A 27,472-nucleotide genomic window follows, 5' to 3' on the forward strand; every position below is an offset into this window, starting at 1 on the left:
TTTGCCTATGCAAAGGCAGGAGGCCCAGTTTGACACAGAGGTGAATGGACAGGTGCACTTCTTAGTGAAGCAGCGAAGAGGTGGCCAGAAGCTGGCAGCAGCCCTCAAGAGAGTCTTAGCAGCATGGACGATGATGAGGAGCCTCTCGAGTCCAATTCAAAAGGTGACACTCAGTGATCACAGGGACCTCAGAGCCCTCTCCCCTCTCTCTGCCTGGTTCCCCCCAGAATTGGCAGGATGCACTACACTGACTTGGGTTCAGGGCTTGGCAAAGAGTGAGATGGTTAGATGCTGTTCTGGGACTGCCTCATGCTAGCACAGGCCAAATTAATTTTCATTTTGTGGGCTGGTGGACGTCACCTTAATCGTTAGAAATCAGCTGTGCTGGGAATATTGACACCCCATGAATTGGCTAACACTGTAAATCAGGATATTTCTTTTTCTGGGAGAGCCTGTTGTTCAATATTTACGGGCATCCCACTGGTCCACTGGAATCCTAAAGTTGTTAGACTGATGAGCGTCGTGAGACTCAGAAACATATCGCATCTCTTTTCTCAGGGCTACAGTTGGACAGCTCAGCTGCTCTGTGTGTCTCAACCACCAGGCCACTGCTACTTGCACCCCATTTCACACAGGCCTTGTCACAGGTTGGGGGCCAGTCTTTGGGCCAGGACTAAAAAAGACACAAGCCTATGCAGGATCGTTAGGATCCCCAGCGTCCTAGAATCTGAGTGGTCAAAAGGTGGCACTCCGACACACGTGCTCAGCCACCCAGAGAGTAGACTGGCTGAGTTCTCCTGGGCAGTGTGGAGGGACAGCACAGCTTCCTAAACCCCAGAGCCCTGCAGATGCTGGAGGATTGAGCTCCATCCCTACAGTGGGCCCCAGATCAGGGGCCCAGTGGGAAGCCGTAGCAAGGCTGTGGGGGCCTGTGAGGGAGGCTCAGCTTTCCCCCAGCATCTCATCAACCCAAGGTGCATGTGTTCAATCACAGTGATGGATTTCAGCCCAAGGGAGAGTTTCAAGCCCCTTTTTCCTGGTCATAGGTACAATGTTGGGCTGGAAGGAGAAGAAGAGGGATCACAACTTGAGTCGAGTGTTCTCTCTTGCTCCCCCAAACTGCCCCTTGATCTTTTACTTTGTATTTGTCCCAAATCACCACCTACCATGCTCCTTCCCCCCAGCCCCTGCCCCCCCCCAACCATCTGCACCTGAAGGTGGGGAAGTCTGGACTCCAGGACACACCCTTTCAATCGGAAGAGGAACAGCAGACCCCAAAACCCACCCAAGCTAATGCGATGGGAAAAGTGAACTGGAGCCCACCTCTAAGACACGAGCCCAGAGACTGGGCTGTGTCTAGAAAGGAGGGCTTGTGGGACAGTCACCCTGGCAGGGCTGGCAGAGGAGGTGACAGAGACAAGGAGAGTCAGTGGCAGGCACCCTGACAGGCCAGCAGGCTTCCTTCCCTGAACCTAGCAGGTGGCTCTGTCTTCCAGATGAGGACGACACGGAGTTAACACCCAAGGGCAGCGATGACGCACTCTACTGTGAGGCCGAAGCCATCGGGACTGTGGAGAAAGAGAAACCCCCCAAGGAGGATTCGGAAACAGACTTGGAGATCGAAGGTGACATGGTGGGGGGGTGGCTGGTTCTGGGCCCCCTGGGCCCCTGGAGGAAACCCATCCACCCAGTGGGAGGTCCTGCAGGGGATGTCTGGAAACTCGGTTCTCCTCTAAGCTGGTTGGGGACAATGGCTGCCACAGCCCCGAGGCTTCCACACGAGCACACATCAGCTTGTTGAAAGCTGAACCAGCACACAAACAGGGGTTCCTGGTCTTAAATGTTTCCCTCGGTGGCATCTCATGTGATGTTCCTGTAGTCGCAGAAGAGAGACATTAGTACTCACCTTTAGCCCTACTCGAGGGCCCCAGGTGCGCCTTCAGCAAGTCTAAGCTGAAGTCATCAACCCAAGGTGCAGGTCTTCCTGGGTTTCAGGGCTGGCTGGGCGGGAGCAAAGACCTTTACTACAAACAACACCTCCACCCTCTTTTGCAGATTTCCCAGGCTGAGGCTAGCCCGACTCACCCCGGTGGGCAGTGGTCACAGTCTGCAGAGGCGGAGGGAAGGCTACTCAGCCATTAAAATTAAACTGTGCTGCTTATTTGCACAGTCAGCTTAGAACCCCTCCCCTCTGTCAGTCAGCAGACAGCGTCTACCCAGACCTCCTCTCTGCTGCCCCCAGCATCTCGTTGTTCTCTGTCTTCTTGTCCACCCAGAGGCTCTCACTAACACTGCTTCCAACATGGGATTTTGCAAACCTGGATGCTTTGCCAAGATCCCTGCTTCTGCGTCCTTCCCCGCCCCACCTGCTGCTCCCCACACCCGAAGCAAATGACGGTGCCGTTCCAAGCTGCTTCTTAAAATATGACAGCCAGAAAGGGTCGCCATCCAGGGTAAGGCAGAGCTAGTCCCAAAGACAAAACAGGAGGTTACCTTCCCTCTGGCCAACAAGAACTTCTAATGGCTGGATTTGGCACGGACAACTCTGTCCTGAGCAGAAACTCAGGGCTGAGCTGCTCTGGCTCCCGGGCACCTGCTGCAGGTGCTGAGGTGCTGAGGAAGGGCTGGAAGGACTTCCTGGGGAGTCTAGAGAAGAAGGGTTGGCCAGACTGTGGGCTCTTTCCCATGTAACAGTGGTTCTCCCCTGGATAACTGCACACCTCAGGGGACACTTGGGGTGGAGGCACCCTGTGGGTACAGGCCAAAGAATCCTACTGGATATCCTGCAGTACGGTCCCCCACCACAGAGCAGGACCTGAGTCAAAATACCAGAGACACGGAGGGTGAGAAACCTCGCCCAGTGAGCATTCTAAGGAGAGGGTCGGTCTGGAGCTGTGCTTGCAAAAACAGCTTCCCTCTGAATCGCCCTTTCACCCTCCGATCTCTCACTGTCTACCTTAGAAACTCGTGGTGTGGGTTGGCCAAAGGCCTGGGATCCGAATAGACAGCACACGAGTGTAGATGTCAGCTGGCCCTGGGAAGCCCTGCCGCCCACTGGACTTGCCTAAAGAGGACCCAGCCCTGGGGTCCCCAGGCCAGGCTGGAATGGTCCTAAAGCCTAAGGGTGGCAGTGGAGAGGTGGAACCCCTGCTTCTCTTTGCGGGTTTTTGGTTTTGTTTTTTGGTACTTACCGGCTGGACATTTAGGGGCTGGATTTGTCCCTGGAGAAGCAGGGATGACCAGCGGCTGTAAGGCCACCCAGATGCAGGTCTTTCTGTTTCTCACCATTTTGGAGGTCTCTCCCCCTTGAACTGATCGGCCATCTCGAGGTGACACAGAGTCTACTTCTCTGAGCCTTCTTCATGGCTCACGTTTTAATGGTGGCAGGGAAACTAAAATTGAAATGGAGACCCCTCCCCTCAACCATCAAAAGTCCCCAGCTCTGTGCCTTTTGTTTTCCCCTTCAGGGTTGTCCCAGGGTGGCAGGAGGGCTGGGCCTCTATATCTTCCTGGCGATTGGTCTCGGGATGCCTCCAGCCTGGGAAGGTGGGGTGGGGTACGCCGCTCATCTCTCCCAGGAAAGCCCAGGGCTGACACCCCGGCCCCTTCTCCTACACATCCATCTGGGGCAACCTGGAATTCGTGTCTGCCCCTCCCACCACTGGCTGACTTTGGGGTTGGAGTTGACTTCTGGAGCGCACACCCACAGGGGTGGATCCCTGGCAGAGCACAGCCCGGTCCGAAGCAAACCCTGCCCAAGGCCAGAGGGCAGAGAAGTCAAGCCCTATTGAGTCTTGTCTTTCTCCGCAGACACCGAGAAGTTCTTTACAATTGGACCAAAGGAGCTGTACCTGGAGGCCTGCAAACTGGTGGGTGTAGTGCCTGTCTCCTACTTCATCCGGAACATGGAGGAGCCTCACATGAACCTCAACTACCATGGGCTGGGCCCCAGGGGCACCAAGGCTATCGCTATAGCTATGGTGGTGAGCATGGCAAGGGGGACGTGGAACCAGGCGGAGGAGGAGGGTGGACAAGGTGGCAGGCCCAAGATCCAGAGGGCTCCTCCCTTGACCTTGAGGGACACCTGTCCTGGTCTCTGCTCCTCTGCCAGTTTCCCTGTCAACGTGTGGACTTCCCTTTAGCTCAGGAAGGACGTTTCTAGATACCTAGACCTTGAAGTCTGTGCTCTTTCACATTCAGGAAGCAAAGCACCAGCCCGTGGGACAAGGAAAAGGAGCTGGGCTGGAATTGGGCCCCAGAGTCAAGGCCAGAGCACAGTATAGAGTGCAGACCTGGGTCTCCAGGCCAAAGCTCACCTCTGCTAGAAACGGATCGGCCGCTGAGTCTTTCCATCCTCCGTCTGCCTTTTGCAGCATTATAATTTTTCAAGACCATTCTGTATAGTCAATCATGTTTTCCTACAGGAATAATTTTATCTCTTGGTTTGGCCTAATCAAGCAAGGACTCGACTTTGAATCCATCATAGCTTTATAGAATTCCAATTGATTATATATAAAACCGATTCTCATCCCAGAGATGTTAACAACTGTGTGTTAGCAACTCTGTTCACTTAGGGGAAGGTAAAAGGAAAGTTGGATGTTTAAAAAGCTCAGTAAGGTGAAGAGGCAGATGCTCTTGGGAGGCAATATTTAAAAATTGATAATAATTAAAAATTGATAACAATTAAATTGTCCATGGAGGGGCTGGGTTTGTAGCTCAGTGGTCGAGGGCTCACCTGGCATGTGAGAGGCACTGAGTTCAACCCTCAGCACCACATAAAAATAAAGGGAAAGGTATTGTGTCCAGCTACAACTAAAAAAATATACTTTTTTTAAAAAAATGTCCATGGAAAGAAAGAACAGAGATAAAGAAGATTGAGGAAGAATTCTGAAAACATGTTATTTATAAAGGGCCTGAATGGAGAAAAGAGGTCCATGAATTCAGTAGCAAATGAGTGGCCGAGAGCAGGGAGAAGCCAGCTACAGGTGCAAAAGAGAAGAGCCTTGGAGGGAGTGGCCAGGTTCAGGGATGCAGATGTGTAGGGCGATGAATGAGGGAGGCGAGTCCCCTCCTCGGCGTGTATCGAATCATGGGACACAAGGACACAAGGCAATGGCAATGCATGAAGCACTGTCCTTGCTCATTGCCAGAATGTGTTCCTATGTGAGTCCTCAGGACACACATGGCAAGCTGGTCATTTGGGATACTGGTCCTTGGTTGGCCTGGCACAACGCCTTTGAGGAGTAGAGGGTCTTATTTTCCACATCCTCTGCCCCACAAGCTCATGGCCATTGAGAAGTTACTTGAGAGCCAGGTGCCGTGGCACACACCTGTAATTCCTCCAGTGAGGAGGCTGAGGCAGGAGGATTGCAAGTTCAAAGCCAGCCTCAGCAACTCAGCGAGGTGCTAAGCAAATCATGAAAAAATCTGTATCTAGACAAAATACAAAAAAAAAAAAAATGGCTGGGAATGTGGCTCAGTTGTCCAGTGCCCCTGAGTTCCACCCCCAGTTGCACCCCCCAAGAAAGAGTTACATGAGAGCCAGGCCCAGTGGTGCACACCTATAATCCCAGCAGCTAGGGAGGCTGACGGAGGCAGGAGGATCAAAAGTTCAAGGCCAGCCTCATCCCTAAGCAACTTAGTGAGACCCTATCTCTAAATAAAAAGTAAAAAGGGCTGGGGATGTGGCTCAGTGGTTAAGCACCCCTGGGTTCAATCCCCAGTACCAAAAAAAAAAAAAAAAAAGGTGAGGGGAGGAAAAAACAGAGAAGGAACAAAGCCATCTTGAAATTCACTGAGGGTTGGAAGGCTGATTCATAAAGCATAGGAGTGGACCATCACTCCATGGACTTGATGGGAAAACTGCAGAACAGTAACATCCTCTCGGACTTGTATACTCAGTGGCCGCAGTTTCTGTTTGGGGAGGGTAGTTTTTTCCTCTCTGACTCTCAGGATTGTTCACTTGGCAGCCAATGGTGTGACACGCTGATGGCAGGAGCTTTGATTTGCTGTTTGTACTGCTGAATTTTTCACAGGTTCACCCGGCTGGCTTTAAGGGCATGTTCACAGGGATCCTGTTTCAGCCCTGGGAGTGCAGCTCACTCGCCCAACACCCTGTCCGGGCGGCGGTGAGAGTCAGGAGGTTCTCTCTTCACCCTTGTTCCCCTAGCAGAGAGCATAGAGAGTGACAAGCAGGTGCTGGCTTGGTGATAGGGCCTCCCCGTTTACCCTGCAAAGTGCTGGTCCCCAGCATGACTCTGGAGGTGACAATCAGCAGTGTCCAAACGCTGATCAACAGCACCTGGAAAGGAGACCCCAGGGCCATCTCCCTGGCCTTTGAACGGGTCTGAATTTTGCCCACTCCAGAGAGACCGCGGAGACCCGAGGACCCTCCAGTAAGCCCCAAGGGAACCACCCCGCGTTGTGGAAGCAGGAGCTATCCCTGTCTTTTTTCCCTGGAATGGAGAATCAGGCCCTCCTGAACACTTGGTGCTTCTCTCACTGTTTGGTGGACTTTGAAAATGGCCAAGTCCAAAGATACGACTCTTCTTTGCACCTGCTTGTACTGTGAATGAGGGGCAGAAGGGGAGAATAAAAGTTTTGGTTAGAGCTAACCCCAGTCCTTCATGCTGCAATGTTTCCTCTCATCTTGCTCCCATCGGGAATGTAGAATAGCCTGGACTTAGATACAAAGAGCTAAGCCCAGCACCTTCCAAACAGGCTTGAGGTGACCTCAGGTAAGAAGGCAAAATGGAAGAAACACTCTTGAAGAGAAGCAAAGCAAAGGAAAGCAAGATAAATGCCTCAGGGGACCTCCTTTCAAGGACCTTCAAGTTTAAGTTCCCTTGTTAAAGGTCTCAAGTGTCTCTTAATCTTATAGTAGGTGTAAGATTGGGCAATAGGGTTAAAACCTACTTAGCTCATTCTTGTGCCTCTCACTTTTCAGGCCTTTAACTTAATGATCCCCTTCTAAGTACTCCCAGAAAAGCATATTATTCTAGCAAAACTCAATGCGATGGCTCATCCTCTGTTTTTCTTCTTGTCCTCTCTTTCCTTTAGTATCCCTAATCTAACCTCCACACCCTCTGTGTTAGTTCATTTACCATAACTATAACAGAATATCTGAGGCTGGATAACTTTACAAAGAAAAGAGGTCTGTTTAGCTAACCAGGTTCAAGAGCATGGCACTGGTATCAGCTCAGCTCAGGTAAAGGGCTCATGGTGGGTGGCATCCCAATGGCAGGAGTACATGTAAGAGGGAAAGATCACATAATGACTGAACCCAGGGCATTCTATATCACCAGCTACATCACCTTTAAAATGTTGAGGCAGGTCTCACCAAGTTACCCAGGCTGGCCTTGAACTTGTAATCCTTCCGCCTCAGCCTCCCAAGTCACTGGGATTACAGGCTCCTCTGCCTTGTAACAACCTTTCATTAGGCCCCACCTCTTAAAGGTCCCTCTGTCTTTTAGCATCGACACTCTAGGGTCCAAGCCTTCAATGCACAAATCCCAGGAGGACAAACCACATCCAAACCACAGCACCCCTGATAGTCTGGGATGTTCAGGAGAAGGGCCCAGCTCTAGACCAGAGCGAGCCAGGTACTGGGGAGGTCACCAACCGTTTCTCTTTCTTCCCCCCCTCCCCTTGGGTGGTTGAAGTCTAACACAACCATCACCAAACTGGAGCTGGAAGACAACTGCATCATGGACACGGGCGTGATCTGCCTGGTGCAGATGCTGCAGGAGAACTACTACCTCCAGGAGCTGGTAGGTGCCCTGCTCTGCTGGCTCCTCCACCACACTGGGGGCCCAGAGCCCACGGGAGCCCAGGCAGAATCCCCTGTCACTCCAAGGGCAGCCCCGGGCTGTCTGAAACCCGTCAGCAGGCTCTTCCCCTCTAGATGGGACTACTCAGATGAGGGCCGCCCGTCAGAGGCTGGTGATGGACTGGATTCCCTGTGGCCATAAGAAACCCTAAGGAGCCATTTCTTTCTTTTTTCATTTTTTTTAAGTTTTACATGGACACAGTTTATTTTCTTTATTTTCAAGTGGTGCTGAAGATCAAACCCAGTGCCTCGCATGTGTGAGGCAAGCGCTCTGCCACTGAGCCATAACCCCAGTCTTTCTTTATTTTTGGGTCTTTTTTTAATTTGTTCTAATGAGTTACACATGAGAGAATGCATTTTGACACACCGGACATAAATGGAGTATAACTTCTCATTCTTCTGGCTGTACATGATGTACAGTTACACGGATTGTGTAATCATATACACACATACGGTAACAACGTCTGATTCATTCCACCATCATGCCAACCCCTGTGCCCCCTCCCTTCCTTTCACACCCCCCAATCTATAAAACCTCTTTTCTCCCCCGTCGATTGTGAACTAGCATCTGTATGTCATAGGAACCATATCAGAGAAAATGTTTGGCCTTTGGTTTTTTTGTGGAGGGATTGGCTTATTTGGTTTAGCATAATAGTCTCCAATTCCATCCACTGGCCAGCAAATGCCATATTTTCATTCTCCTTTAAGGCTGATTAATATTCCACTGTGTATCACAGTTTCTAAGGAGCCATTTCTCTCTGCACCTTATAATCCTGTGAGTGGATAAGTTTACCTCTTGCACCATTACCTTAAGGTGAACTTTCTTAAAGGAGATAAAGACATGAAATAATATCATAAAACCCAATGTGCCTGAAGATAGGTGGTGGTGATGGTTATACAACAATAGAAATATAGTTAATACCTCTGAACCTTATACCTAAAAAAGGTTACAATGGTAAATCTTATGTTAGGTTTTAATACCATAAAAATTTTGAAAAGAGCCGGGCATGGTGGCTCACATCCGTAATCCCAGCAACCCAGGAGACTAAGGCAGGAGGATCTTAAGTTCGAGGCCAGCCTGAGCAATTTAGTGATACCCGGTCTCAAAAAGAAAAAGTAAAAAGTGCTGGGGATGTAGCTCAGCAGTAGAGCACCCCTGGGTTCAATCCCCAGTTCCAAAATAATTTTTTTTTAAAGAAGGGGAGGAAATCAAGCAAGACACTGTTTCTATGGAGTCTCTCTCACTTCCTGAGAGGACTCTGTCCTCATGTATCCCCGGCTCTTTCTAGGGTAGCGAATCGTATTTTGTGAATCAATGAGTAGAATCTTATTTACTCTCAACTCATTTTCTTAGTTGTTTATGCCCAACTCAAGTCAAATGAAGCTGTTTGGATTTCCAAACAAACAAAATAATAATGATGATGATGATGATCATCATCATCATCAATAATGTGCTCATCAGAAGTGCGTGGGCTAAATTGGGGGAGCGGGGACTTAATGAAGCCAGCTTCAGAGAAACAGACCTCCCGCCTGGGTCAGGAAAGCCTCCCTCTCTGGCCTCCGGCCACTCCATCAGCCAGTCTCTCCTCCCCACCTTGAACCCTACCTGGATGCCCTTGTTAGTGAGGCCCCTTTGGTGGGATCTTACGTGCACAAGGGTGCTCTCGCCTTTTAGAATGTTTCGAAGAATGACATTGGTTTGGAGGGAGCCAGAGTCATCTCCGAGTTCCTCCAGAGGAACACATCTTCGCTCTGGAACCTCGGACTGTCAGGTGAGCCGGGCAAGGGGACCGGGAGGACATCGGGAATCCAAGGGGCAGGAGGGGGAGGGCAGAGAGAACCCGCATCTGGTCGACCTGACCAGAATGCTGTGTCTGCCCTGCCCCAGGGCTTCCCTCCCCCTGCACAGCCACGTGGCTCCCCACCCACCTGCTTGGCCTGCAGAGGTCTTGGTTGATGGGGCTTCCTCTCAGGTCTCAGCTCAAATGTCACCCGCCTTGGAGAGGAGGCTCTCCTAACTACCCTACCCAAACCGCAGCCCTCCACCACCACTCTGTCCTGTGTCCCCCATTGGCTTAACTGCATTTGTTACCACCCGAAGCCCTCCTGTTTTTAAATTAGCTTAGTAACACCTCCCACGGGGGAAAAAGTCGGGTGAGAATTCCAGTTCCCCCAGACCGCTCCTCATTCAGGTTTACAGATGTACACTGACTGCAGGATCCTGGAACCCCTAAGCCAAGCAATGCACATTAAAACATGATCCTGGTCTAGGGCTGTAGCTCAGCCGTAGAGGGCCTGCCTTGCACGTGTGGAGCACTGGGTTGGATCCCCAGCACCACATAAAAAATAAATAAATAAATAAGTAAATAAATAAATAAATAAATAAAGGTATTGTGTCCATCCATGAAAGTCCGGCACTATGGCACATGGCTTAATCCCAGTGACTCAGGAGGCTCAGGCCGGAGGATTGCAAGTCAAAGGTCCAGCCTCGGCAACTTAGTGAGGCCCTAAGCAACTTAGTGAGACTCTGTTTCAAAATAAAAATAAAAAGAGTTAGGGATGTAGCTCAGAGGTAGAATTCAGTCACTCCTGGGTTCAACCCCCTGAACAAAAAAAAAAAAAAAGATGAAAATAAAAATAAATGCTTAGATAAAAACAGAAGAGATTATTCTTTTTAAAAGAACTCTCCTCCCCACAAGAATATCAACAAGTGAAAAATATGTCCTCCTTGAAATTACAGATTCAATACATATGTCCCAAAAGTGCGGTGGACACAGGTCAATAAAATTAGCCAAAACACATTTATCTAAATATATTTACAGTGTAGAAAGAGAAAAATGGAGAGAAAATGAAAGATAAAAGAGTGTAGGATCATGAATAGACTCAATATAGCTACTAGGAGTTCCTGAAGGAGGAAAAAAACAAGTGAGCAAATAATAGTGGCCGTGTTTCTTGAATTTAAAGCATTCGGGGATCTGAATTTGAAGCATTTGGGGATCCAAGTAAGTTCTAAAAAAGGTAAACAAAAAGAAATTCACACTTGAATGTATCACTGAAAAAGCACTTGATACAGAGACCTTAAAAGTATCCAGGGGAAAAAATAGTTTCTCTTTTAATGTCAATGTTACTCTATGTGAGGTATTATTCTTGAATTTCTTGTTTCCCTCTAAATATAACTTGGATTTCTTTCCATGACAGAACAAATAGCTAATTCCCCTTCGCTGGGCAGTCTTCCTTGTCATGGCCACAGCACCATTTAGCATCCCTCTATTGGGGGATATGGGACTCATATCATTTCTAATTTTTCAATCATTCAACTAATGATTCAAAGGACTTTCCTGTTCATACATCTTTTGGGCACATGTCCTAGTATTCTAGATGGACACCCAGGAGTATAATTACCGAATATAAAGATATATCCACTTTTGTGAAGTAAAAAATTAATTTCCGAATTTCCCGTAAGGAGCCTGTACCAGATTAAAATTCTACCAATGGAAGGTTTCTCTGTGCTGTCCCCAAAGGGTTAATAGCAAGATGTTTGTGAATCAAATGGTTAAATGGGTGGGTGTTGAAGTCACTGTTCTTGGATCCAAATTCCAGCGTTGACACTGGGCAGGTTAGTTAACCCTTTTGTGACTCATTTTTCTTATGAATAGACTAAGGACAATGATATTACTTGAGATGGTGATTGGGAGGAGTAAGTGACTTAAAATCTAGAACACCTAGAATAGTATTTAGCATATAAATATTCAATAAGGGTTAGTCACTGCTATTAGCTTTATTTTTTTTCCACATTTTTTACTGGTGCATTATAGTTGTACATGCCGATGGGATTTGTTGTTACCTGCAAACAATGTAACAAGATAATTTGGCTAAGCTCACTCTCCAGCACCCCCCTCCCTCCCTGTCTCTCACCCCTTAGTCCCTTTCTTCTAGTGATCTCCCTTTCATTTTTAGGAGATCTACCCCAAACTTTTTTTTTCTATTTTTAATTTTTTTTATTGTTGGTTGTTCAAAACATTACATAGTTCTTGATATATCATATTTCACACTTTGATTCAAGTGGGTTATGAGCTCCCATTTTTACCCCGTATACAGATTGCAGAATCACCTCAGTTACACTTCCATTGATTTACATATTGCCATACTAGTGACTGTTGTATTCTGCTGCCTTTCCTATCCTCTACTGTCCCCTCTCCCCCTCCCCTCCCCTCTTCTCTCTCTACCCCCTCTACTGTAATTCATTTCTCCCCCTTGTATTATTTTTCCCTTTCCCCTCACTTTCTCTTGTATGTAATTTTGTATAACCCTGAGGGTCTCCTTCCATTTCCATGCAATTTCCCTTCTCTCTTCCTTTCCCTCCCACCTCTCACCCCTGTTTAATGTTAATCTTCTTCTCATGCTCTTCGTCCCTACTCTGTTCTTAGTTACCCTCCTTATATCAAAGAAGACATTTGGCATTTGTTTTTTAGGGATTGGCTTCACTTAAACATATGACCTGAACCATCTGAGTTTGACTTATTTCACTTAATTATGATGGGCTCCAGTTCCATCCATTCTTCTGCAAATGCCATTATTTCATTTTTATTTGTGGCTGAATAAAACTCCATTGTGTATTTGTACCACATTTCCTTTATCCATTCATCTGTTGATGGACACCTAGGCTGGTTCCATAGTTTGGCTAGGGTGAATTATATTATCATCTTTATTACATTCCCACATTATTATTATTTGAAAAGAACCTCTTTTAAGATGTTTGTTTCCATTTTTATTTCCTCTTCTTTGAAATGTCAATGGTCACAGAGAGAAGGACACATTAAAGGAGATGAGCATTCTCTCACGTTTTCTTGTGTCTGCACATTTGCGTTAAGTGCTTGTCAACTTTCCCACGTCGGGTTGTTCTGGAGTGCAGAGGACTGGCAGGGCTGTGATGTGGGTGGGCAAGAGGGCCACAGTGCAGAGTGCATTGCTAATGTAACCCCCTCACTTTAGGAAATAACTTCAATGAGGAAGCCATAGACCTCTTCTGCCAAGCCCTGTCGGTAAGGAGCAAGGGGTGCAGGTGAGCCACGCGGGCAGGTCCAGGGGATCTGGGTGACTCGGGCTGTGCTGGGCATGGTGGAGCAAGGCTACTTACATGGCCTGGAAGTGGATGAGTGTTTGGTCTCTTCCAACCCTGGTAAAAACCCAGTAAGCAGTGGGGCTTTCAGGGTGGCACTGCCTTGTCACAGTGACCATCAACAGTTCATGAAGCCTTCAGCCTAAGAGCCCCAGCCCACCTAGTTTTTAGTACCTGGGAGCTCTCCACCATGCTGCCCTGAGATAAGTAAGAGACTTTTCAGTCAGAAGACAAAAATAACCTCCTTTCTCACCATTTGTTCCTCTAGATCAATTACCTAATTAGGAACCTGGATCTCAGTCACAACCAAATCTCTGACACAGGAGGGGAACAACTGGGACAGATGCTGAGTACGTCCCCATGGAGGGAAAGTGACCAGCCAAGGGGAGGGATTGAGAGAAAGTTCATTTATCAGAGCTGAATCACCCTTTATTTTTAAATTGATTTTGAATGTTTGGACTATAAAAGTGATGTAAACCATGCCTCCCCCCAAAAAAACACTTTAAATGAAGCAAACACCGAGATGTGGGAAGTAAAACTTTCCACTGATTAGGAGACCATGGGGAGGAACAACCTGCTGAGAGACCTTAAGGAGACCAAGGACTATGACACGTGGTACAGTAAACACAAACTGTAACGAAAACAACCCATACATTAACAACAATGCACTCTAAACATGTATGATAAAAAAGACACCCTGGGCCAGGCAGGATGACATCCCCTCATAACCCAGCTACTCAGGAGGGTCGCAAGTTCTAGGCCAACCTCAGCATCTTAGCAAGATCCAGTCTCAAAAGAAAAAATAAAAAGGGCTGGGGGTGTAGGTCAGTGGTAGAGCACCCCTAGGTTCAATACCCAGTACCACAAGAAATACAAGAGCCACCATGGCCGACTCTTAAGAGATAAGCAACAGAGGGGACAGGGAGTGAATATTGGCAGCACTTGTATAAGATTAATGTTCAGACTATTGATAAAAGATTCTATATATCTCCTGGCATGGTAGCATGTGCCTATAGTCTCAGCTAAGTCTGGAGGCTGAGGTAGGAGGGTTGTGAGTTGGAGGCCAGTGTGGGCAACAGAGCAAGACTCTATCTCAAAACAATAATTAAAAAAAAAAAAAAAAAACAGGCACAGTGGTTCATGCCTGTAATCCCTGCAGCTCAGGAGGCTGAAGCAGGAGAATCGAGAGTTCAAAGCCAATGTCAGCAACAGCAAGATGCCAAGCCACTCAGTGAGACCCTGTCTCTAAATAAAATACAAAATAGGGCTGGGGATGTGGCTCAGTGGTTGAATGCCCCTGAGTTCAATCCCCAATAGCCCCCACCCCCCAAAAAAATCCTATATTAATAAGACCTATAGTTTAATAAATATGGGCAGCACTAGAGAAAAGTCCACTGCCCAACCCCTTTAGTAATTAGAGAAATGCAGCAACAAGAAGATGACCCTTTTCATCTATCCAAGCTATAAGAGTTTAAAGTCAGTGAATATCAAAACTACAGACAGTGGGGAGAAACAGGACCACTGACAGGCTGCTAAGGAAAGCCACTGTTCAGAGTGACAATGGGATTGAACAGCGACCCCCTCCTCCACACGCACAGACAGGTGTCCAAGGAGGTTACTGTAGCATTGCTATAAAACTTGGGACAGTACCTAAATGGCCATCCCTGGGCAAAGAATAGAAACAAGGAGGACAAGCAGCAGTGGACAGGGAGGGTTGGGGGCGGTGGGGGGGGGGAGCCAGGCCCACGGGGAGGGGAGCTCTTTGCTGAGATCTGAATATCAAAGATGACTGCACTGAGTTCTGGGGTTCAGGCAGCAAGGTCAGGGCATTGCGTGTTTGAGGAACATCGGAGGACAGGGTGGCAGGAATAGAGGGGACAGGGAGGAGACTGGAAGGAATGGAAGTCTTGGAGGTGGCCTATGGCGTGGACAACATCTGGATTTATTTCCACATCGGGGAAGGTCACAGTTTGATTTGCAATTTGGAAACTTCTGTCTGGCATGAAGAACAATGAAGAACACAAGCGGAGGGACAGCCATGAATTAGGAAGCTGTCCCTAGCCTGGGGAAGACAACGCAGCCATCTCGTGTGAGCGAGACAGAAGAGTGGATGGGTTCCGAATGCGTTTGGGGGTGAGGCGGAAAGGCCTTGCTGAGCTGAAGGAAAGTTAGGAATAAAGACGGACACCTGCTCATCTCGCCTCCTCTGCTGGCTGGACGAGGTGCCCTTTACCCGGGTGGGGAAAACTCAGGGGGCAACAGCCACATTTTGGTAGTCGAAGGCCACTCAGCACTTCTCAGTGGAGAAGTCGGGGAGGCGGTTTGTTGCGTGACCTTGGAGCTTGGTGATGAGATCAGCACTGGATGTAGCACCTGGGAGTCACAGGCAGGGCGACGTATTTAATCCACGAGACCAGATCAAGGCAAGAAGTGTAGAGGCTTGAGTTCTCTGGTACTGACGCCTGGGTCACTCCAACATGTGCAGGTGCTGCTGCAGAGGAGCAGGGATCTGAGGAGTGTCAATCAAACAGGAGGGTGACCAGGAAAATGAGGTCTCAAGAAAACAAGGGAGAGAGCTGTTGGGAGAGGAAGCGGTCAGCAGGGTCCACTTAAGTGTTGCTTAAGATCTAATGGTGAGGACGGAAAAGTGACCCCAAGTCTCAACAGCACCGAGATAGTCGGCCACTTGGTGAGAGTTTGGTGGACTGGGTGAGCACGGAAACCCAGCTGGAGGCACAAATGGGTGCAAAGAGGAGGCCAGGGCACCAGAGGCTGGGGAGGCTGGAGCTACTGAGGAGGCAGGAGCCCGAGGGAGACAAGAGGCCAGGAATGATTTTTAAGGCTGAAAAGTGCTGAAAGAAGTCAAAGAAACTGATGCTGCAGAAAGAAGGGAAGATGATTAAAGGAGGAGTTCGCAAGAGGAAGGGGCCTGGCCCTAGAGAGCCTTGAAGAGGCGGAGGCAGCAAGGCTGGCCGCTGAGGGGAGGGTTGGTGGGAGGATGAGCCCCACCTCCTCGTGCTGCTGCTCCAGGGCGGTGAGAAGCAAGACCCTCTGCTGACTGCAGAGAAAGCATTTGGGAGGAAGGAGAGGTGGAAAGGGACCACTCTTCAGCCTCCACTGAAAGCTGAGGTGGTGAATTTAAAGGAAACCAGAATGTGTTCTATCTTCCTGTGGTTATGATAGTCCTGTGGGTGAAGATCTTCAGAATGTTATTCTTAGCTGGGTCCGGTGGCGCACACTTGTAATCCCAGCGGCTGAGGAGGCTGAAGCAGGAAGATCACAAGTTCAAAGCCAGCCTCCGCCACTTAGCAAGGCCCTAAACAACTTAGCAAGACTCTGTCTCAAAGTAGAAAAAAATTTTAAAAGGCTGGGGATGTGGCTTAGTGATAAAGTGCCCCTGGATTAAATCCTCAGCACAACAAAAAAATTAGTAGTAGTAAAGCTCTCAAACAGTAAGTGATTACTGAGTGCGGGGCATCAGAGTCCCATGTCACATCAATCCTCACAAAATCCCTACACAGGTTAATACTCCGTCTTACAGACGAGGAAGCTCATGAGGAACAGATCGGTGACCTGGCCAAGGTGGCACAACTGTTAGATGAGGTGAGCCTCTGGGTTCAATTATGTGGCCACTTAAGGGATGCAGATGTGCTCCAAGAATCTTCAATGAGGGAGTTGGCAGAGGAGAGGAGAAGAAAGTGAGGGAAAGAGGCGTAGGAAAGAGAATGGAGGCAGGAGACTATCGTTATCACGACAATGTAAGGTGTGAGTTACTAACAGTACATCCTGGTGATTGACACAGAGAGACAGACAGGCGTGAGAGGTCCCCGCTGTACCTACAGAGAAAAAGGAAGGGCTGGGGGTCGTGGCAGAAGCACTTGCCTAGTGTGCACAAGGCCCTGAGTTCCATTCCCAGTACACACACACACACACACACACACACACACACACACACACACACGACATAGAAAAGAGAGAGACTCCCTTCTGATCCTGAAGACAATGCTCTCCTTTGATGGTGCCCTCTGCAGAACCACTTTCCCCAAATAAAAAGCACAACGTGGTTGAACAGGAAGTTTTGCCAACCCTGTGGAGTATAGGAGCAAAAGCATGTTCTTCTTTGAGACTAGCACTCTACACCTTCAGCCCCAAAAAAGCATCTTTCGTTTTTTTTTTAAGTGTGATCTCTGTGCAAACTCAGATCCTGGCACCTCCCACCTCCAGCTGCTCGTGTCTCTGGGGCTCTCCTAAGAGCAGCCCCAGAGCCAGCGCTGTTCCCATGGCACTCCAAGAAACAGACACCTCGTGACCTAACACGCCAGGCCCATCCCCGCCTCCTGTGTGCAGCCTGGCACGGTTGTTTGTCCACACTGCCTCCCTCGATTTTTGTGGCAGAGGGATGGGGATACTGAGGATTGAAACCTAAGGGCGCTTAACCCCTGAGCCACATCCCCAGCCCTGTTTATTTTTTTATTTCAAGACAGGGTCTCACTAGGTTGCTTTTACAGCCTTGCTAAGTTGCTGAGGCTGGCGACTTAGTGAACTTGCGATCCTCCAGCTTCAGCCTCCCAGGCTGCTGGGACTACAGGTGTGCACCACCACACCCAGCTTTCCATCCACTTCTTAATGGCTTTTTTAATATTCCACTACATGGATATTTACGATATTCTTTACCCTTTTCCCCTGAGTAACAAATTTCACCTTTATTATTGATGCCATTGCAAACATCTACCTACAGGTACAGGGCCCTTCCCACTTTCCGTACTGTCTTCTTAGAACAAGTCTCAGAGTTCTGGGATAAGGTATGCATGCACATCTTAGTGGGAAAATAGCTACGATCATGTAATATTTGCCAAACAGACTATACTCACTTACTTGCCACCTGCTATAGAAGGGTAAGATTATTTTCCTTCATCTTTCTCAGCATTGAGGACAGTCTGAAAATTATGTGTTTAAATGAATAACTGAAAAAAAAATCATTGCCTGGGTGTTTCTCTTTGCATGCCATGTGAACCCTGAGGCCGGGTTCTTGGGGATGCGGGGGATGCTAAGCTGACTCCCTCTCCCTCCCAGACTTCAATGTAGGGATCCAGGTGCTGAATCTGAGCTGGAATCACTTCCACACACAGGGAGCAGTGGCCTTGTGCAACGGTCTCCGGGTAAGGTGCCCTGAGAGTGGTGCGGCGAGCCCAGGTGGGGACAGCCAGGTCATCCCTCCTGCCCTCCTGCACCTCTTCCTTGAAGGAGGGTTTACTGAGCTCCACAAGTGCTCTCCCAGTCACTGGTCTCTCTCCCACAACTCCTGGAGGGGTTACTTTTTAATAAATCCCAGCCGCTAAGGCCTGGGGGCGGGGGCATCCTTAGGCCCTTCAAGAGTCCAGTGCAATTAAGAGTTAGGGTCCTGTCCAAGTCCCAGAGGTCCCTGAGACCGAGCTGGGAGGGAGTGAGAGGGATGGGGCAGGTCCGGGGACCCCCGAGTGCTAGGTGTCCACGCAGCCGCAGGTAGAGGCTGCCTGGGTGAGTCACCCATAAACTTGAGGCTGGTGTTGTCCCTCTGCCACCAGGGTAATGTGACCCTGATGAAACTGGATGTCTCCATGAATGGCTTTGGGAACGAAGGGGCTCTGGCCCTGGGGGAGGTGCTCAGACTCAACAACCACCTGACCCACCTGGATGTCAGTGGCAATGACATTGGCAACGAAGGGGTCTCCAGGCTCAGCAGAGGACTGGAATCCAACGAGGGCCTCCAAGTCCTGAAGGTAGTCTGCCCTAAGCTGGGAATGGCTGTGGTGTGTGTGTGTCTGTCTGTCTGTCTGTGGGTATGTGGGTGTGTCTGTCTGTCTGTGCTGGGGTGGGAGCGGCTGGGGGACAGGGCTGGAGAGAATCACAGGGAACACCCACCTTGTCCTTTCTCTCTCTGTCCCCCATGTCACCTCAGCTGTCCCTGGGGCACCCCAGCCGTCCCCTAACGGGTCCTCCCTCCCCTCCAGCTGGGCCTCCCTCAGGCAGCCTGGGCTTTGGGAACACAAACCTGACTTTTGGCCCCTCCACCAGCCCCTCAGGCTGCTGGCTTCCACTGGCGACCCCTGGTGGCTTCCTGCCCTAGAGCCAGCCCTCGGGCCCCTGTGTGCCTCCTGGTCCCCTCTGCTTTCCTCCCACCACAGGGTCTTGGCCGGCCGCTCCACTCACTCAAACTTCTAGAAAACCGTCCCGTGGGAGGTGGTCTTCGCCCAGCACCCTGCCGACCCCCGACCCCCCGCAGAACTTGCTGCTCGTTCTAATGACACACTGGTTTGAGCAGCTGTTTGAGCGTCTGTCACCCAGCAGTGTGGAAGCTTCCTGTTTCAGTCAGCTTTCTCACTGCTGTGATAAAAAGATCCAGGCACAACAATTGCGGAGGAGGAAAAGTTGATTTAGGGGCCCACAGTTTGAGAGGCCTCTTCCACAGCAGGCTGGCTCCATTCCTCAGGGCTGGAGGGGAGCAGGACATCGTGGTGGAGGAGCGTGGCGGAGGGAAGCAGCTCACGGGGTGATCAGGAGGCAGAGAGAGACTCCACTCACCAGAGACAAAATACGTACCCCAAAGGCACAGTCCCAGTGACCCCACCCCTCCCTTAAGCCCACCTGCCTTCAGTACCACTCAGGTAATCCCTCCTAGGGGATTAATCCACTGATTGGGTTCAGACTCTCACTACCCCACCCTCTCTCCTCTGGGCCTTCTTGCATTGTCTCACACATGAGCTTTCTGGGGGGCACCTCACACCAAAACCATGACACATCCTGAGAACAAAGACTATTTGGTTGGGTCCCATTATTACATACCTCATTCCTAGCCTAGTGCTGGCCATAGGGTAAGTGCCCAAGGAACAGGTTTTGAGGGAATGGATGAATGAATTCTTCTTTCATTTTAAATGGACTGACTTGTAGACACTAATTCATGACATTGAGTCCACTGGGCAGTTGGAAAGCAGATGAAAGAGGACTTCTGCTGCTAGTTCCCCTCTCTGGGGCTCCTCCCAGGAGCCACAGCATGTCAGGCGATTGGCCCATCATCCCCTGGCCCAGCCTGATGAAGCAGGCCCCCTCAGCTCCCTCGTCGGCTGAGAAGACCCAGGCTGCGTGGATCATGCAGGCCACACAACCAGCAGAGGCAGAGGGCAGCCAGCTCTGCCTGGCTTTCATGGCAACCCTACCGCCCTCAAGATGTAGGGGTGTTGTGGGGACCACAGACATGAGGGTCCTCGTGCCAGAGGATCAGGCATGAGGAAAGCGAGGATGAGCCTGGGATCCCAGAGGACAGCCAGCCAGAGCTATTAAAGGGACAGGAGGAGGCTGGGTTCTAACTGGGAAAAGGGAGCGTGATGGCTGAGGGGACGAGGAGAGCTGGGGCTGGCTGGGTGGAGTGGCACTTACTAGGCGTCACTCAGAGAGGCAGAGCCAGGCTGGGAGAGAGTCAGCCCGATGAAGGCTGAGAGAGTTCTGAGAACCTGAATTTCAAAAGAGTAAGTCGTTGCCTCAGAAAAATGGCACCGGGGGTTGCCTCTGTTGGTGGAGCGCAGGTGATTTGAAACATTTTTTCCTAATTCTTTTCTAATTTATCCACAGTGACCAGAGGTAATAAATACATTTAAGTACTTTTTTCTAAAAAAAAAAAAAAGTGAAACAGAAAAATAGAAAATGAACCTCTTAGCTTGGTCACACCAACTTTGCAACAGGAAGCGTTGGTGGTTCCCACCTCCAGCCCTCGCCACACCCCATTTCTAATCTTGGGAAACTAAGAAAAGGAGACCCACAAAGGCTGGATACGAAGCACCTTGAGGGCAGGGCTCAAGTCAGCATGTTCTCACCAGAATCCATCAGATTCTGGGAAACACATGAAACATAGTAAATGCTCAATAAAACACTTAACTCCTCTTCATGAAACCACTCAGTGAAAGCCCCCAGTGATAATAACTACCATTCTCAGACTATGTACCACTCTTTTTGAATGTTTTGCCTGATTTGCTAAGTCACTGCTTTTATCACAAATCTAATGCCATTTGCTTGTGTGCCTGTGTCTCCCCCAAGTAGAACTGAGATACCTGAAGGGCAAAAACCTTGTCATGTCTGCTGTGCATCCCGCAGGGCTTAGCCCAGTGGCTGGCACATAGTCAGCCTCCAGAAAATACTTGTTGGATGGATGGATGGATGGATGGATGGTTGGATTAATGGATGGACAGATGAATGGTTGAATGGATGGTTGGATGGATGGATGGATGGTTGGATGGATGGTTGGATTGATGGATGGATGGTTGGATGGATGGACAGATGAATGGTTGAATGGATGGTTGGATGGATGGATGGATGGATGGATGGATGGATGGATGGATCAATGGATGGATGGATGGTTGGATAGATGGTTGGATTGATGGATGGATGGTTGGATGGATGGACAAATGAATAGTTGAATGGATGGTTGGATGGATGGATGGATGGATCAATGGATGGATGGATGGTTGGATTGATGGATGGATGGTTGGATGGATGGATGGATGGATGGTTGGATGGATGGTTGGATGGATGGATGGATGGATGGATGGATGGATGGTTGGATGGATGGTTGAATGGATGGTTGGATGGATGGATGGATGGTTGGATGGATGGTTGGATGGATGGTTGGATGGATGGTTGGATGGATGGTTGGATGGATGGACAGATGGATGGTTGAATGGATGGTTGGATGGATGGATGGATCGATGGATGGATGGCTGGATGGATAAGCAGTGAGGTGGACAGGTGGGTGAACAGATGGACAGAGAAGTCTGGGAAGACAAAGGATGTAGTGCAACGGGAGGAAGTGCAAGTCAGCTTGGAGCCAGCCTCTCCTGCTCTGGTCTCAGTCTCATCCTGCCTTGCTCTTCTTCCTACAGCTTTTCCTGAACCCTATGAACATGGAGGGGGCTGTTTTGCTTGTCCAAGCCATCAAAAGGAACCCCAAATCCAAGATGGAAGAACTTGACATTTCTGTAAGTGATCGAATGGTCATCATTTGTCCCAGGGCGTGAGCCAGTTCCCATGCCCCCTCTGTGCCCACAGTGCCACCAGCTCCTCCCCCATGGGCCCTCTCACTCCATGAAAAGGGCCCTCCTTTGGTACAGCTGGGGCATCTCTGGTAGATCAGGAGTAGCCATTCAACCAACAGCACCACAGTGTGAAGTATTTAGCAGATCCCAGGAACCGGGGCACTAACACCAGAGAGTAGAGGTAGACAAACACCCAAAGGAAAAGCCAGAAGACCCAACAACAGAATTTGTTTACTGTCGGCTTTGATGGAAAATGGCCCAGATCTCAGAACATTCCAGAATCACAGGATCTTTTATGACCTGGGTGTTAAAACACGCAGAAACTTGTATGTTCATGTCATGACTTGGCCTCTTTGCACTCGGAGTCTATCTCCTGCCCCTTGATGGAGGGGGAAAGCCTACCCAGGTGACTTCAGATTCCTGCGGGACTCCTGCCGAATCAGCACGCAGGGGGCAGCTGGTAATGACAACATCCCGTCCTGCCGAGCATCGGACACTCTTTTCCTGAAGAGATTCTATTAACCCAGCTCCTTTGATCCTGCTCGGGGAGGTACACTGAGTGCTGTGGCCGTTTCCCGGGACGGCTTTATCACAAACCCGTGGCTTAAGGAACAGAACTGGATTGTCTCACAGTCCGGGGCACCAGAGGTCCAGGATCAAGGCGACAGCAGTTTGGGTCCTTCTGAGGCCTGTGAGGGTGAATCTGCTCCAGACCCCTCTCCTTACTTCTGGGGTCTGTTCTCCCTCTCTTGCGTTCCTCGGCCTGTAGACACAGCGCCCCGATCTCCACCTTCCTGTTCTCCTGGTGTCTCCTGTAGATATGTCTGTCTCCGTAGCCCATGCCTGTAATCCCAGCAGCTCGGGAGGCTGAGACAGGAGGATCATGAGTTCAAAGGCAGCCTCAGCAAAAAGCGAGGCGCTAAGCAACTCAGTGAGACCCTGTCTCTAAATCAAATACAAAGTAGGGCTGGGGATGTGGCTCAGGGGTTGAGTGCCCCTGGGTGCAATCCCCGGTACCAAAAAGGAAAAAACTTACTCCACGTCACTACCCTGGGAACCAACACAGGAACCCCAACCACAGCACAGCCCTTTCCTTCCCCTTTGTCAACTAAGCCACCATAACCAAAGGGTATCGAAGGCCCTGCTTTGTACACGCTCCTAGGACTTTGTCCAGAATATACCTACAAAGTCCTCAGACCTTAAGCAGAAGTTTGATTTGAAAAGGTAAAAGATACTGAACCACAGCCGAGGAACACACAGGTTGATCAAATTGTAGAGGCCAAGTGTGACGCGTTTTCTCCCATGTCCTATACACCAGCTCCAAGGGCACTTCCAACAGGGGGAGCTCCCGATTCCATTTGAGCCATGACGGGGTGGCTTGACTAGGGATGCTCTCCGGGGCACCAGGTCTGAAGAACAACGCTCACGTGGATGTGTGTATCTGGGGTATTGGTGTGAGGACTAGTTACTCAACTCCAGAGTTGTCTCTTGTCCATCAAATGTGGTCACGTCCGTCCACTTGCCATCTGAGAGCAGAGCTGAGCTGGCAGCCTGTGACACACCACCAGAACTCCATGCAGACAGCTGGCTGAACACCATCACCTAGGAGACTTATGAGTCAGACCACAAGCTCTAAAACTCCAGAACCATCCCCGTCCTGGAGCAGCACCGCAGAACAAACTGGGAAAGACCCAAGTTCCTGATTCCGGCTTGGGTGGAAGGGGAGGGCCTGCTGCTGGGCGGGAGAGAGCGCAGCCATAGCACCGGTCCCTTTCTCCCCCTGCAGAATGTGCTGGTAACCGAGCAATTCGTGAGGATGTTGGATGGGGTCTGTGCCGTCCACCCCCAGCTGGACGTGATCCACAAGTCAGTTCAGGGTTTCTCTGCCAAGAAGAGCACCTTCCTGATGGCAAACCCCATGAAACTGATCCAGGTGAGCTCCTGCCTTCCTCTCGGAGCCTCCAGGGAGGCCTGGAGAGAGGCAGCCTTTGACCCCCATCAGCTGCCCAGCGTCTCTCCTCCCCAAAGCGTCTGTACTATTTTATTTTTATTTTTTTATTTTTTTGGTCCCAGAGATTGAACCCAGGGGTACTTCACCACCAACACACATCCCCAGTTCTTTTTATATTTTATTAGTGACGGGGTCTGACTGAGTTGCTTAGCGCCTCGCTAAGTTGCTGAGGCTGGCTTTGAACTTGTGATCTTCCGGCCTCAGCCTCCCAAGTCAACTGGCATTACAGGCGTGCACCACCACTCCTGGCAGTACAGTCCTTTATTAACAAGGAATGTCTCAGCCCCTTAGACTACAGACTGGACTGTCCCCACAGATGCTGGGTCCCTGAGTGCATCCTACCTCCCAGAGGAGGGAAGGTCTGAGATGGGGCTGGGGGCGGGAAGTGGGGTGGCACAGGATGGATTCCACCACCCAAGCTCTCCATGTAAAGCAAGTCACCAAGGCTCTCTGTGACTTGTACAGTGGGCACCCACCCCCGAGGGTCGCTGTGAAGATTAACCTAGTTAATACGTATGAGGCGCCTACAGCAAGGCCTGCCACATGACAACGCCCCCAAATGCAGGCTCTTTCCACAGGATGCCGAGACTCCCTGTGGTTGGGATGGCTGTTGGCTGGTTTCCGCTAAAAAGGGACAGCCAAAGCCTTATTTGTAGTGGCTTGCATCTGGCTTTCTTTCCTTAGATGGTTTCTAGGAAATCACAGGAAGTGGATATGACCTGAAGATGTTTAAATGGGAGAACATTCGAGCCGAAAGGGGGTATGAACTGCTTACCTGGCAGAGCCAGGGCCAGACCCAGGTCTGGGGTTTCCTGGCAGTGGGGGAGCTCGGGAGCCCACTGCTGCCTGCAGGTGCCTGCCCCAGGTTGGTCTGCTCTGTGCCTCAGTTTCCAGGGATAAGTAATTTTTAAAAATTGCATAGCCAGGCACAGTGGCACACATCTGTAATCCTAGTTCTCGGGAGACTGAGGCAGGAGGATTATGAGTTCAAAGCTAGCTTCAGGAACTTAGCACCACGTGGCTCACAGAGGAGCCTCCCAGCTGGTGTGGGAGACTGGACTCCATGACGTGTGCTCAGATTTCAGGCTTCAAGTTAGGGTTTGATTCCATGGGAAGCAGGGCACCAGCAAGAGCTGTTGAGCTGTAGATGTGACGTGAACCCAGCAGGGCAGGGGGATTATTTCTGTGGCTTTGGGAAGTGACATGAACTGAAGGGGATAAAGTAGGAGTTGAGAAAACCCAATACCACTGTAGGCTCCTGGATGTGGAATGATAACTTCCTGAAGATGACGATGGAAATGAAGGACGGGTAAGAGGGTCATTATGGAACCATCTCCCAGACCTGGTGAATGGTTGGCAATGTGGTCTGAGAGTGTAGAGTGTGAGGTGTGGGTCTGTGTCCTTGGTGCTGGGCATGGAACTCAGGGTCTCTTTTTGTCCATTTAAAGATGCCTTACAGGGGCTGGGGCTGTAGCTCAGTGGCAGAGCACTCGCCTAGCACATGCAAGGCTCTGGGTTCGATCCTCAGCACCACATAAAAATAAATAAATAAATAAAAATATTATGTCCAACTGCAACTAAATAATAAATAAACAAAGTTGCCTTACAATGCAATTAATATCTTTGAGAGGGGAAACAATTAAAAAATATTTTTCAAATTTTCTAACCAAGTACTTCTCCTTATGTGCATTTGTGCAAAACGGAGAATCCTAGAAATTCCTGGAGTCTTGCCCCCACCTCCCCAAAATCAAATAACGCAGATATGATCACCGACCCTACTCCTTTGGCGCTGTGGCCTCTTGACAGTATTGATGTCCATCTCTTAAGGATGGAGGAAATGGATGGAGCTTCTGCTCAGTGGGGCAGGGGGGGGGGGAGAAGACCTGCAAGAAACTGGGCCAACCCAAGACCTGGCCTACAGTCCTGCCCTCCTGCCCGCCTCCACCTGTGCAAGGCCCTTCCTCTTCAACCACCTCTAAAGTCTGGGGGGCTCAGGCTGCTGAGTTGCCCTCTGCCCTCCCCAGCCTCCTGGGTCTGGAAGCTTGGGCCTCCTCTTTGGGGGAGTGGAGGGAGAGTAGTGACAGCCGTGACAAGACCCATTATTCACTCCTGGGATCTCCTGCTTCATTCAGAGCTATGCAGACCAGAACAAAATCCCAGTCGTGGACTTCTTCCAGAGACTGAACCCTGCTGGGACAGTAAAGATGCCCGTGGGCGAGTTCCGCAAGGTGATGGTGCAGGTGCGTTGAGGTTCTTCGTGGCGCTGAACCCTCGCTCACTTATCTAGACCCAGAGAAAACCCAAGGCCTCCCTCAGCCTCCTGCCCAAGTCATTCTCTGCCATGTGGACTGATGCCACTGATCCCCCAACATGCCCCACATTCTTCATCGTATAGGTCTTTGTCCCCAGTGCATGTGGCTGCTGGGAAGATGGAAAGAACAGTGAGAGAAACCACCACATCCCAGACCCCCAGTGTTTCCACCTCGGCCCCGCCATCTTGCCTGAAATCCCAATTCCCCTTGCCCTCCAATGAATTGAAGGTGTTGAAGACCCCCTGAAATGCAAACATGAATTAGCCCATCATTAGCACATCCTGAGTGGCCCTGGGCCCAAGGCAGGGGGCTCCGGGAGGCCCAGGCAGGGATGGGTAAGACCCAGTGTCCAGGTGCAGGGTGAAGAGGGCTGGCCAGGACTCAGCAGCTGGGAGCAAGAGTGGCCCTTCCTTGCTGCAAAGGACTGTCCTTGTTCACTCCAGGGCCACCTACTGCATCCAGATCCTGATCTCCTTCTCCCTTACTTCTCCCCCAAAAGGGGGGCCTCTGGAGTCTGAGCCCTGACCTGTGGCTTGGGGTGGGGGTCTTCTAGCCCTTCCTCGTGTTGGACCCAGTTTCCTCTTTGCTCTCAGTTGCTAACTGTGGTCCCAAGAGGGGTGAGGCATGGGGGGTGCTGGAGATGGGGTGCGAAGGATAACATGTTCCATTGACCTTCTCAGCAAAACAAGGTCCCCCTAAACCGGTACCAAGTCCGGGAGCTGATCAGGAGACTGGAAGAGGAGGCAGGCATGGTGAACTTCAGGTGAGGCCAGGTGGCCCTCCCAGGGCTCTCCTCGGGGCCCTGGCTGGGTGGACATGAGCTCCCGGGGCACTCATCCTCTGCCTAGTTCTAGAGCCCACCCCCTGCAGCAACTGGCTGCCCTTCCCCCGCATTCCCAGCCCGAGCTCACCTTCTTCCCCTCTTCAGTTTAATTGCCGAGCATGGCTGGACCCTCCACCATGTGCTGCTGGATGTTGGGCCAGATGCTGGGACCAGGCAAAGGAGCTTCAGCCCAGACTCACGGGGGGGTGGGGGGGTGCATCAGGGGGGGTTCACGTGGGTGGGGGGAGATGAGGGTCACCTGCTTAGGCCCCACAGAAGTAAGAGAAAGGGCAGGTGTGCAGGGCACCTCCGTGGCC

General features: G+C 50.3%; 1 protein-coding gene across 2 annotated transcripts; it reads left to right on the top strand.

The window, feature by feature from the left end:
- On the top strand, positions 1–27,265 carry Lrrc74a (leucine rich repeat containing 74A). 2 transcript variants are annotated; one of them, XM_040275483.2, is made up of 13 exons: positions 1–163; positions 1,497–1,625; positions 3,811–3,983; positions 7,662–7,769; positions 9,504–9,600; positions 12,821–12,870; positions 13,216–13,297; positions 18,021–18,106; positions 18,512–18,706; positions 21,857–21,952; positions 23,796–23,942; positions 26,153–26,260; positions 27,013–27,265. In XM_040275483.2, exons 1-13 carry the CDS (start codon positions 124–126, stop codon positions 27,097–27,099), a joined length of 1,398 nt encoding a protein of 465 aa, XP_040131417.2. In that variant the 5' UTR covers positions 1–123; the 3' UTR covers positions 27,100–27,265. The 2 variants fall into 2 exon arrangements, with proteins under 2 accessions (XP_040131417.2, XP_077906709.1); XM_078050583.1 differs by lacking the exons at positions 12,821–12,870; positions 13,216–13,297.
- Positions 27,266–27,472: the final 207 nt, after the last annotated feature.

Source organism: Ictidomys tridecemlineatus, chromosome 5, assembly GCF_052094955.1.
Source record: "Ictidomys tridecemlineatus isolate mIctTri1 chromosome 5, mIctTri1.hap1, whole genome shotgun sequence".
NCBI classification, from domain to species: domain Eukaryota; kingdom Metazoa; phylum Chordata; class Mammalia; order Rodentia; family Sciuridae; genus Ictidomys; species Ictidomys tridecemlineatus.